At 58.3% G+C, this 12,856-nt stretch overlaps 1 protein-coding gene across 1 annotated transcript in view; it reads left to right on the top strand.

The window, feature by feature from the left end:
* JPH3 (junctophilin 3) overlaps positions 1-12,856 on the top strand; it is a 45,819-nt gene that overhangs the window by 13,252 nt on the left and 19,711 nt on the right. The window contains exon 2 of the mRNA XM_062586265.1: positions 235-1,012. Within this exon, the coding sequence (XP_062442249.1) occupies positions 235-1,012 (778 nt within the window). The remainder of the gene's footprint in view (positions 1-234; positions 1,013-12,856) is intronic.

The following is a 12,856-nucleotide window of genomic DNA, read 5'->3' on the forward strand; positions in this document are numbered from 1 at the left end:
GCTGAGATGCATGCCTGGGAGCTGACCGAGATATTTTCTTCCTCCTGCAACGTGACGTTCCAGTCTCTGTAACGGAGGCGCCCGGGGTGGGGAGTGGGGATCCAGGTTGCACTTGGCTCTTCCGAGTCCGGACGCTCCCAGCCAGGAAGCGTTCAGCGGGGGGCTTGGTGCGGCCGCTGCGCCGCGGGATGCCCTGCCATGAACACCCTCTCTGCTTCTGTCTCCTCCTCGCAGGCACGTACCAGGGCCAGTGGGTCGGGGGCATGCGCCAGGGCTACGGCGTCCGCCAGAGCGTTCCCTACGGCATGGCGGCGGTTATCAGGTCACCCCTGAGGACCTCCATCAACTCCCTGCGCAGCGAGCACACCAACGGCACCGCGCTGCACCCCGACTCCTCGCCGGCGGTGGCCGGCAGCCCCGCCGTCTCCCGGGGCGGCTTCGTCCTCATGGCCCACAGCGACGCCGAGATCCTCAAGAGCAAGAAGAAGGGCATCTTCCGGCGGTCCCTGCTGAGCGGGCTCAAGCTCCGTAAGTCCGAGTCCAAGAGCTCCTTGGCCAGCCAGCGGAGCAAGCAGAGCTCTTTCCGGAGCGAGGCCGGGATGAGCACGGTCAGCTCCACTGCCAGCGACATCAACTCCACCATCAGCCTGGGCGAAGGTGAGGCCGAGCTCTCCGTCATCGAAGACGACATCGATGCCACCACCACCGAGATCTACGTCGGCGAGTGGAAGAACGACAAGCGGTCGGGCTTCGGGGTGAGCCAGCGCTCAGACGGGCTCAAGTACGAGGGAGAGTGGGCCAACAACAAGCGCAACGGCTACGGCTGCATGACCTTCCCGGACGGCACCAAGGAGGAGGGCAAGTACAAGCAGAACGTCCTCGTCAGCGGCAAGAGGAAGAACCTCATCCCGCTGCGGGCCAGCAAGATCCGCGAGAAGGTGGATCGGGCCGTCGAGGCAGCCGAGAGGGCGGCCACCATCGCCAAGCAGAAAGCAGAGATCGCGGCGTCCAGGTAAGGCAGCCCCGGCGCGTGCCGCGGTGGGGAGGAGGGCGTTGGGCCGGAGGCACGGGGGTCTTGCCCATAGGCTGTTTTGTGGCCTGCGGGGGAGGCGGGATGAGGCTTTGCAGTAGCAGACGCGCAGGGGATATTTCATTGGAGCTGCTGGAGGCTGGCAGGCGTTACGGCTGGCATCTGCCATCCCAGGCGGCTGTCGGTGCAATCTGGCCCTCCGGAGTCACGCGGGCGAGCAGGCAGCGTCCTGCAAGGCCAAGCCGCTGGGCTTGCCCAGGCGCTGGAGGTGGCCCTGGAGCGGTGTGGATCCAGGCCGAATTGTCCCTCGCAGCCAGCCAAGCCCAAGCAGGCTGCGAATGCAGGACTTTCCCAAAGCAGCAAGCAAGGCAATGCAGAGCTGCCCGGAGCAGCGCAGTTTCCCCGGCACAGAGCCCCAAGCCACCCCAGAGGACTGGATCGAGATGTTTAACTGTAGATAAACCTTGCTAGAAGTCGCTGCGTAGGGATGAGTCTCAGCATCAGCATACTAGACCTTTCATCCCAGGTCCCCAGGACATGTATACCAAAGCACACAAAGTCTCGATTTGTCTCCCCAGTGCATCCCCTGCTCGCTGTGACAGCAGAGTCCTGCTGCTCCAGCCTTGCTCTGGGCCGCTGGAGCCTGGGACGTACCTGGTGCACCCTGGGCGGCTGCTGCGTCTCTGCATCGTTATGAGCAAAGCACAGTTGTACGGGCTCTGCAACCTGCCTGGCCCTTGAACACGTGATTTCTGGCCGAGCACAGAGTCTCATAAAAGATGGGCTTGCCAGAGACCTCCTCAGCATCCCTGGTTCAAAGTCAGTCTGGAGGTGCTGGGTTATTTACCCCGTTGCTTCCTAGCCTCCCTAATGAGTGGGATGACATCCGGAGGTGCCTGCTATCCAAGCAGTTTTCTCTCCATCTCAGTCTCTTTAAATGTTTAGAAGAATTCATGGTTGCATTTCCATCACACCCAGCAGTCCCACCTGAGTCTGGCCTTCCCCTGTGCTTGCTGCTGCGGGGTGGTGGCTCGCGGGGAAGCGGGGAGGAGGGAAGAGGAAGGCTCTGCGCCAGACACAGCAACCCCGGGGGCTAACGAAACCGCGCTCTCCTCGCCGGCTGCCCCGGTTTGTACGCACGCTCACGGCCGACGCAGGCTCAAAGCCTGATTTAGGTTGGACAAGGGTCCAGCCAGCGGCTCAAAGCAGGGCCAGCTTGAGCACCTGGTAGCTGGCTCCCAAAACGCGCCTGGAGCTGAGTGACTTGCAACAACCTCCTGGAAAAGAGACGGGAGCCAAGTTCGGAGCAAAGGCTGCTCCGCTGAGTTCAGGGCCCTTCGTGCCACCTTGAGGTGTCATCTGGAGATGGTTTGTTATAGTATGGTCGCGCCTTTCTGTTTCCTGAGAAAATGCTACATGTCTGTCAGGCAGGCAGGGGGAAAGAGGGCTACAGTTAGGGAAGAGCGCAGTTACCACCTCTGTCTCCCGTGTGCGGCTGGTTGTTAGGTCGGGATCATTTGTATGCGGAGTCACACTTGAAATCTTTATCAGCGCGCCTGCTGATGCCTTATCTGCAATGTGAATGAGACTCTCAGGCCTGCTTTGGGAGCATATTTGGGCTTGATGATGTTTTCTACCTGGTGTTGCACCAAGTTGTCAAAGCTTTGAAAAAAAAAAATCCCACCAGACTCCCAGGTAGGAAACCGAGCACAGAGCAGCAGAAAGACCGGATCCTGCCCGTGTGACCTGGGCATGTGAATGCTCTGGTGCGAAGGCCTGAGCCCTGGCAATGAGGAGCTCTCGTCTGCCGGGGGATGTGTGGGCTGAGGATGGGGGCATCCTTCGTGCCAGGTGGCAATCACTCGTAATGGTCCTGGAAGGGCATGGGAGCTGGAAATAGAAATCTTCCACATTGGAAATGCTTTGATAAGCTCTTGACATTTAATATGCCACCTTCTAATCATGAGAGAGGAGAAGAAGGGGAAAAAAAACATCCCATGTGGTAGCATTCCAGCACGTGGAAACCTTCTCCCAGCACTGGCTGCAGCGAGGGTGTGAGCGATCGGTGCAGAGCCTGGTGCAAGCTCTGTAGGGCAGGAGCGAGCCCCACAGCGTGCTTGCTGTCCGTGTTTGCAGGCACGCAAGCTGCTCGCTTTCCAGAGAGGATCAGGAGAGTTGAGCCCGTCCCAACCTGGAGACCCGCAAGGAAAGCTTAGGGTCCAGCAGAAGAGGCTGGTGGTGATGAAGAAGGTGGCGGGCTCCTCTCTTCTGGCTGTACCCTATGTCTGACCCGAGGCTGACAGCTCCCAAATGCCACTTAGGCACTGAAAGGGGAGCTACCAGTTGGAAAATCATTTCCCTGTTGGAGACACCTGTATGTTGCTCTGGGCACCTAGGGACACGGGGTTACGGTGAGTGCTGCAGGCACCCTGTCCCGGTGGGTAATGTGGTCCTTCCCAACTCCACTGGAGAGCACCAGCGGCAACCCTGGAAACCAGGAGGTGACCACACGTGTGCATGGAGGAGAGAGAAAAGTCAGGAAATTTGGGGCCCGAACAAAAGACCCTTTTAGTCATCAGTGAAGATGCAGAGAAATAAGTAAGAGGGACTGCACTGCCTTGAGGATACTCCACCAGAGATGATCGAAGGAGCCCGAGTTTAGTATTGCTTGGAGGCCATGTCAGCCCGCGAGCAGCCCGACCTCTGCCTCCTGCGGCCCGGCTCCCCGCACCGCTTCCGCTCCTTCCTACCCAGCCTGGTTTTGAGCGGACGCACGTGAGAGAAAGCAAGCGGAGCCGCGCCGGGAGCGCAGCGCTTTGCTCTTTGCACCGCGCGGACATTGCCCGCGGTGCAGGAGGGCTGCCGGTGCGCTGAAAAGCGCGTTATTGATTGCGCTGCGCTACGCAGCGCGCGGCCCTCGCCGGGCGAGCCGAGGACGGACCGGCTCCAGCGTGACGTGCGCGGTGCATTAGCGCTGGGTTAGTAACCACCAACGGCAGCCGTGCCTTCAATTTTTGCTCCGGCTCTGCTAATGGCTTATGCAAAGGCTGCCAAATTTATCAACGAGGGGTTGAACCGCGCGGCCCCGGACGGGTCGGTTCGCGTTTAGCTGAAGCTGCGCTGCGTCTCGCGCGCCGTGGGCCGGGCTCTGCCCGCGCCGCCCCCGGGCCGACGGGCGCCTTTAACCCCCCGCGGGTCGCTTGCCCGGCGCCCGGGTACCCTCCGAGGCGCTCCGCGGCGCGCAGAACCGCGCGGCAGCACGGGTTTGCAAACCTGCGCGCGGCCGGAAAGGCTTCCACGTAATTGAGGTGATTCATTTTAAAGCTCCTCAATGAATTAAATCCCGCCTGCAGCGCCCGCACCAAATTCCACGGGCCGAACCGAACGAAAGCCGTGAAACGCGCGGGCGTGAGCGACGCGGCGGGGAGCACGGCAGTTGTGCACGCGCGTGTCCGCGTGCGTGTGTGTGTGCCCTCTTCTGCCTAATAACACGGCTGAGTTCACTGTGCAGCCTCTCCCTTGGTGGGGGAAAAAAATATGTGCCCACCCACGTATTTCATTAAATTTGTAAGAACTCGGTATTTTTGAAAACTCTACCGCTCTGTCAAATTTGGTTGGAATTGGCCAACACGTTCAAAAGTTATTAGTGTGGGAGTGATGGCATATAGATATATAAACAGCACAATCACATAAGTAAGCCCCATTTCCTGAGGAAAGTAGGCTAAAAAACATAGCGTGCTGCAGACAAGTAAATTGGATTCCTAAAGTTGTTCTAGTGTGCACAGAATATGATGTTGTCTGTGACCCAGAGATGTAAGCTCATTTAAAGAATAGTTTTTAGGTTCAGTGGATGATTCTCTCCAAATTCCTTCAACGCAATTAAATGAAAATGAAAGAACATTTTCTTTGCTCGTCTATCTATTTATCATCTCCTGCATGCCAAAGCAGTTCCTGCAAAGTCACGGGGCTAGAAGAGCTGTGAATCAGGTCCGAAGAGCAAATATTTATAACAACTGTTGGTTTTCAAGCATGGTAAGGGAGGGAGCCCTTTTCAGCCCGCCTGAAATGAAAGCTCTGGGCATGCAGAAGGCTGCCGCGGTGCCCTGGGACGTTTCATCCCTGGGACAAAAACCCGTTTCTCTTCTTACTGCTGTCCCGAGAGGAAGAAGGGTGCACTAAAGACGCAGGATCTCATTAGCAATAACACCCATGTGTAAAGCAACCGCTGGGCTATTTAGGAGGGAAGGGGCTTTGGGCAAGCTCCCAGGTCCTCCGTCAGGGCAACGGCTCTGGGACCTGTTGTTCAGCCCCTTTCACAACAGCTTCTCGGAGCAGCTCATGCGGTAACACCCCGGAGGGGATGCTGTTTGCAGGTTAGTCCTAAGTAATGCACTTGGAGGCATAATTATAGCCAAGCCATTTGCAACCGATGAGAAAAATATAATTAAGCTCAATATTCTCAGCAGAGCTTGGACTACAAATTACCACAGTGTCACTCAACTTCAGAAAGAGAAATGGGAGGAAAAAAAAAAAGGAAGAGGAAGCTAATAAAGAGAACCTGACAGCAAGGACGGGTAAATGAAAGCATTTGGACCCAGCGTGGATGCTCCTGCAGGATGCAGCAGCGAAGGCTAAGAAAACATCCGTGCTCTGGCACACAATAGGGAGCGGGGAGGCAAGAAAAGCCCCGGAGAGCTGAACAGCAAAGCGCAAAAGGCTGCTTGAGCCAAACAGGTATTTTCTTCAGAAAATGGAAATGCAGCCCGGGCAAAACCCACAGAAAAGAACAGATGCCGCAGTTCTCATCCCGAACGGTTTAAGTCGCGGTAATGTCGCTACCGGCAGTACACCCAGCTGTAATAATGCTGCTTAATGCTCGCGCCGGCCTGCGCCCGCAGCCCTGCACTTGTACTTCGCTGGGCTCGATTTACGGGTTTCTGCTGGCTTTGGGATGCCTCCGCAGGGGCGTCCAGCCCGAGCTGGGCAGCCGCGGAGGGCGGCGCGGGAGCCCTTCTCCGACCGTTTTCCCTGCAAACCTGCAACATCCGCGACCCCCCCCCACCCCCCGCACCCCCGGCTTTAGCTTTGCGCTGTGCAAGCATCGCCTCGTCCCCTTGCTCCGGGCCCGCCCGGGTGGCGCCCGGGCGAGGGCTCGGGCCCCTCCCGGCCTCTCCGTCCCGCTCCGACGCGGAGGAAAGGATAAAGCACCTCGAAGCCGGGGCGCTCGAGCAGCGGCGCAGCCGGATGCGGCTCCCTGCGCGCATCCCCGCCGCCGCTCTGTAAGTCCTCTCTCGCTGCCAGTTTAATAGCTTCCTGCTCGCACGGGACTCAGGGCGTTAAGCCCTTCCGTGCCGGGTCAAAAGTCTGGGAGCGAGCGGCGGCACTGGGGACGGGCCACAGCGAGCAGCTCTGGGCAGCGTTTGCTCTGTCCCCAGGACGCGGGCGTTTGCTGCAGGGCTGGCGACTGCGGGAGCGGCTGCCTCTTCCTCCTCGTCCTCCTCGTCCTCCTCTCCCTCGCCGCGGCGGCGGCCCGGATCAGCCGATCCGGCTGGTTTCTCATCCGAGCCTTTTGCAGGCTTCGCGCATGGGCTGAGCCGCACCGGCACGAGCGGGAGGGCGTCCGCCGCCGCCAGCTCTCAGGAGGAGCAGCCTGTCCCCAGAAGCTGGGGGGGGGGGGGGGGGGCAGATCCTGCTTTTCCTTGCTGCTGCTTTTCCTATTCGGTGAGCAGAAACTGCAGAGTTGCTTTTCTCCCTGATCCTTGGAGCGATCCTCCCACACCCTGCGCAGCTGGCTTGCAGGCAGGCTGGCTCGGAGCCCCGGCGCCCTCCTCCTCTTCCTCCTCCTCCTCCTCATCCTCACCCTCTGCAGCCTGCCAGCAACAGGAGCGAGAGCCCAGGAGCAGAGCAGCAGGTCTGTGCTCGAGGCCGGCGGCGTCCGTCGAGCCTGTAACAAGCCAGAGGTTTCCCTGCAGCGCTGGAGCAGCGCTGGCACGTGCAGCTCCGAAGCAGCGCTGGCACGTGCAGCTCCGAGCGCAACACCCGGGCTGCTGGGCCGGTCGCTTTCCGAGACGGGTTTTTTTTTTCCAGCGTTTGCAGTGAAACGGGGCTGCTACAGGTGGTTTCTGCAGCAACCTGCCCCGGACCCTGGCCCTCCCGGCCCGCGGCGCGGGGCGCTGCGGAGGAGCCCTGGGGGCAGAGCGGACGTCTGCCGCCTCCCTCCCGACGGCTGCGGACCGTTCCTCAGCGCGTCCGAGGCCGATGCAGCTCCAGGCCTCGGCCTGGATCCAGGCAGCGCTGGAGCTCGAGTATTAACTTTGATTAAATGAGTTTGCAGATGACTCTGGACCGGCTTTTCTCCGGCTGGCTCCAGAACGGGAGGTTTGGTGTTGAGCGACTGCCGAAACAACGGCCGGCGAGAGGAGCGGAGGAAGGCTCCGGCGCGCTGCCCCTTTCGGGCCTTTGTGGCTTGGGCAGCAGAAAGAAAAAAAATTGCCTGGAAAGTTCATTTGCCAAAATGACTGTTCTGATTGCCCCAAACTTGCAAAAATGCCAAGTTATCGCTCCTTTGAAGCCTGACTTGCCCGGAGACAGCGAGCTGCGAGAGGAACGCAGGATCCAGCCTGGAGTCATTAAAGGCAGCGGCATGTACAGCCAAACTAAATGCTACACGTGTCCAAGCAGGCTGAGTTATGGCTGCTCGGGGAGCGCTAGCTTGGCCTGTTGTGCATTTAAAAATCTCCACCCGACTGCGGCATTGATGTAGGGCTTTTCTGCTGTTTTCTTTTTGCATTTAATCCAGATGGTATAGAGCTGCAGCGTGCGGAATAACCAGCGCTGCCCAGGTTCCTCGGAGATTTTGTGCCTTCGCTTGACTTTTCTTGGGTTTTTTCATTTTTTTCCCCCCAAAGGTTGTTTGTGATTTCTTCCAAACTGTTTTGCCTCCTGCCTGCAAGTGGCAGGATCATTTGTAATGTGCTATTTTTGCACGGGGTTAGAGGAGCGTTTGTGCCTTTGGGATGTGCGCGTGGCCGGCTGTCTACCAGCGCTGTGCCGGAGCCGGGGATGAAGGGAGATGTCAGTATTTCCCACTTCCTCTCCCACTGTCCAAACAGGCAGACGCCTTTTCCATTAGGTACCTGACAGCCAGTAAAACCATGGAAATCCAAACCACAGGCCGTGGGAAAGTGGGAGCCATCCCCCTCCATCCCACTCCTTCCCCGCCAGAGCAGCTCCCATGGGATTTTGCATCGCCAGCGTCGCCTGTCAGCCCTGCCTTTCACCAGGGGGTACTGCAATTCCTCCCTGATTTATAGGAAAAAGGGAAATGGGGGTGGCCCCCCGGCACGGAGGGGCTCTGCCTGGCGGAGGCCGCCCCGTGCTCACCTGCGCCCGCGGGAGCTCCGCTGCCCGTGACGGGTGGCAGGCGCAAGGAGACTCCCTCTCCAGATGTTAATCATCTTGCGAGCTGTAAATAACATTTCAGGACAGCTTATGCATCGTCTCCGGCACGAAAGCCCCATCCGCTTTGCCCTTGCTGGCAGGCAAAAAAATGAAAAGTAAGGAAACCCAGTGGGAGGGAAGTCTGCGGGTGTGCGTGGCTCTGCTTACGTGCGCCTTTGCCGGGGAGCGCTGCTGAGGAGCATCGTGGTAACGGTGCAGGTCGGCCGTCGGGCCGAGCTGAAGCCCGTCCGACCGAGCCCCTCGGAGTCGATGGACTCTGATTTGTTTTTTCTGGTTCTGGCACTTTTTGTGCAGAAAAGGATAAAACAAAAACCTGAGCAGCCCCTGCAACCATGCAGCCCTCAGTTTTTTTCTGCACCACCCTCCCTCGAATTTAAAAAAAAAAAAAAAAAAACTCGATATTTCAGTGCAAAATAGCGAATGATGCCTTAGTGAATTCCCTCTCCTTTTGTAAGCTCCAAAAAAAGGAAAAAGGATGAGGAGCGTCTGGTGCAGGTGCCTGCAGCAATGAACTAAGTGGGAACAGGCTCCCTCCCAGTTTCCATGACTTTCTGAGATCCAGACTTTCTGCATCCCAGCTGGGATCCGGGCAGCTCCTCTCTGCCTGCTCCCGCTTGGTAACACTTTCCCAGGGTAACACTGTATTTCCCAGGGCAACATCTGCAGGGAAACTCAGATTTGGGCTTGTGACCAAAGCATTTTCCACATTTGTCTGCGTTTCACTTGGGCAAGAGCAAGCAAACACATCCAGTTATTTTTTTTTCAGGATTAAGTGGTTTGGCTTTGCTTTTTGATGCAGAACAATTTTTGCAGCTGAAATGTGCTGGCGGGACACTTTCTTCACAGCCTGCTTGCCTGAAATAAGCATTCCCTCTGCCGGGGGCAAGGCTAGAAATCCCCAGACTCTTCCTTTTGCTTTCTCACGGCTGGGAAGCGTCCTGCTTCGCCAGCCGCGGGGAAGCGGCTGAGCGCAGGCGTCCTCCCGCGCTGCGGCGGAGCAGGCGCCGGGGAGTGGGTTTTATCGGGGCAATAAACAGCAGCTAGGGAAAAATAACGAGCAGGTTGTTGACTGCTGCCGTCTCCCAGCGCCCTAAGGGAAGCGGCTAGGCGGAGCGGTGCCCTCGCTCGCTGCTGCTCCGGTTTCGGGGCTCTCCTCGGGGCGACCGAGCCCGCGGCAGCGCCGGCGGGGCTCGGCGCCGTCGGTAGCCTCGGGAGAGGGTTGCATCAGCGCTCGGCCTCTCCCCGCCGGCTCTGCGATCCGTTTACCGGCATCGATCGCTCGGGGACTTGGGTTTTATGCTCCTTGGCGCGTCTGGGGCTGATGCAATTAGGGCCGGATCCGGCTCTCAGCTGGGCCCAAGGGAGCGGGAAGTAACCCCGGACGAGTCGGGAAAGCCGGGCGCATCTCTGACTTTTTCCTAAGGTGTTTCCGAGCAGATAGTCTCTGTTTTAATTGAATTTTCCAATTGGAAAAACATAGGAACCTCTCTGTGTCGAAGGCAGGGGAAGCATCCCTTCCGCTGGAAGACAAGGACGCATTTAAAAAAAGAACAAAAAAAGAAAAAAAAAAAAGAAAAAAAAAAAAGGCTTTCGTCTGCTCTAACAGTAGATTTTAATCATTTTCTCTTAATTAGTCGCCCAGCTGAAGCGGCGCCCGCGCTTGCGCCAAGCCCCCGCGCTGGAGGCAGCTCGCAGGCCGCGGGGCTCCGGCGGCGCGTGGGCGCTCCGGCTCCGCGCTCCCGCCCCGCTTCCAGCCTCTTCAGGCACCGCTGGAGCTTTGCTCGGTTTTATTTTCCCGCGGTTTCCTCCTGAAGCCGCGCGGTGCCGCGGAGCTGCTCAGGCCGCCGTTGCCGAGAGCTCAACCCTTTTTGGCCAAAACAGCCCCGAGCTCCAGATTCGCCACAAAAGCCCTTGCAGAGGCGCAAAGCGGGCCGGAGCGGCCGTCGCCGTTCCTGAAAAGCCATGTTCTCCCTTTAAAATCAATTTATTCCAGCTGCTTATAGATTGGCCGGAGCCGGTAGGCCTGGCGTTGCGTGGCACCCGGAGGAATTAGTCCTTCCGCTGTCACTTCTGGCCAAATCGCAGGAGATCTGCGAAGATTTGCAGAAATCTGGTTGCGATTTTCCCTTCCCTCTGATCAGTTCTTCTTGCCAATTTGACCACTTGCCTGGCCATAATCGGAGAGGAGTGAGTCAGCCTGGCAAAAGTTAATAAATAAGTTATCCCACGCCAGCCCCAGAGCGGACTCCCTGCCCCAAACTGAACCAAACTCTTGCATCTCATCACCTATCATCAGCCATCGTCCCCATGGCTCTTCCTCGCCCCGTCCTTGCCCAAACACCTTGCAGCCAGCTCAGTCCTGGTGGACAAATGCACTAAAATGGGATTTAGAGGTTGGAAATGCTGCTCAAAAGCCTTTACGGGCCACTGAGGGCGGAGGAAACCTGGATGAAAGAAGGATTTGGCCTTATTTTTCCTGTGGTTTCTAGGCTGGCTCCTCTGCCTGGGAGGTTTATCGGGGCCCGTGGGGCAGGTTTGGAGCCGCATCAGCCGTGCGTGACCATGCCACAGCCTGGCGGTGGCCTCCCCAGTCTGCGCCGTTGGCTTCAGCTAGGAGCAAACTGCCGTGCTGGAGCAGTACCCCGATGCCGTTAGGGGTGTCCTTCCCTTCCAGCACGCGTGTCGTGGAGAAAGACCTGCTTTACAAGGAAATAAAGTCAAGCAATTAGCTGGGGAATTAAGATTTAGTGCGTGCTGCGAACAGCAGGCATATATAAAGGAGACAGCTGTTAAATTTAGTATGTGACAAAGTCATGCGAACACTAACTGGATTACTTGCATTTATTTGGGAATACTTATGTATTTTATTATGCAACGCGTAGATCATCGTAATTCTGCTTTTCACTCCTGCAAGCATCTTAGAGAGCATTACAAACAACTAAGCTTGCTCCGCGCTGCATCCGCGCTGCATCCGCGCCGCATCCGCGCCGCAGCCGTTGGGGATGTTCTGGACTGGAGGTGGCTTAATTAACGTGATTGATTTTAACTCTGCCTGGGCCACATCCCAAGCTGCGGCTCTTCCTGGAGTCGGCGGGGACGAGCCCGGCCCGGGAGGCGCCGGAGCGAGCTTCGGGCAGAGCCGCTGCCCCGGGGATGGGCATCCTCGACCCTTTTCGGCCAGCAGCTCCCAGGCGCTTGCAGCATCCCTCGCCGGCGGCGCGCTGCAAGACGCGACTGCTCTTGCCTCCGGTTGCGTCTCCGGGGAGGAGTTCGGGGAGGCGGCGTGTGATCCTGCCTGCTGAGCCTGGTCCAGACGCTACCAGACGTTATTAGTTCTCTGTGCCGGGCCAGCAGGGACAGCAGCCTGCTGTATCAATGTGCTGCGGCGTGGAAGAGACAGTCCCTGCCCTAAAAAGCTGCCGGGCGGAGGAGCGAGCCGGCGAGGAGCGCCGGAGCCGGCGCGGCGGGGCCGGAGATGTCCCCGCCGAGATGCTCCCGCGGAAAACACCGGGCGTTCCCACGGGTGCCGGCTGCTCCGGCAGCCTTTCGCCGGCGCTTTGCCCCGCTTCGCGCCGCGCGTCTCCCCGAGGAGCCGGGCGTGGGGCCGGCCGGGAGCGGGGCCCGTCGCTGGCCCCGGTTTCTGTTTATAGGAGCCTGTCGGAAATGACACTCTGCTCGGAGCAGATGTAGAAAAATTAGAGGGAATTCAGGGAGCGGCAGAAAAAAAATGATTAAAGGAGATGGAGGGACTGATTTTGGAGGGAAAAGAAATCAGCTGAGCTATTTATAACACTGCCTGCACCAGCGTGTGTAGGAGCAGGCGTTTTTTTCTTTCTTTTTTTTTTAAGTGCCTAAGAGAGCTGAGCTACAGGGAAGGGACAAATGGGGACCGGTCCGGCAAGGCTGCGCCCAGGGCAGCTGCGGGGGGATGGCGGGGTGGAAACCCAGAGCAACGGGGGGGGGGGGGGGAATCCATCAAACACAGGCGTGTGGGGAGCAGCTCGTGACGAGCGAGGGCATGGGAGAGTGTCTCCGCCAGCACCTCGCATGCACCATGGAAATGCCCTGAGAACGGTGCCTCCGGGGTATTGGGGCAGCACCGGCTGCATCCACTCCTCACCCTTCCCGTGGGGACTAATGATGCTCGTGTGTGTACGTCAAACGGGGGGGGGGGATCTTCAATTTGTCATCCAGAAGTAAATGGTTTGGTCAAGGAAAGCTTTAAATTCATAAATTCAACGTTAGCGGCTTATGGGCACTGCAGAAGCAGAGGTTTCTGCAGCCGCCTGCCTGGGCTGGCTCCTTCCCGCAGCGGCGCATCCGTGAGCCCTTTCCCGACGGAGGAGACGGGCTCGTGCCGGCCTC

Source organism: Rhea pennata, chromosome 13 (genome assembly GCF_028389875.1).
Source record: "Rhea pennata isolate bPtePen1 chromosome 13, bPtePen1.pri, whole genome shotgun sequence".
Classification (NCBI taxonomy): Eukaryota; Metazoa; Chordata; class Aves; order Rheiformes; family Rheidae; genus Rhea; species Rhea pennata.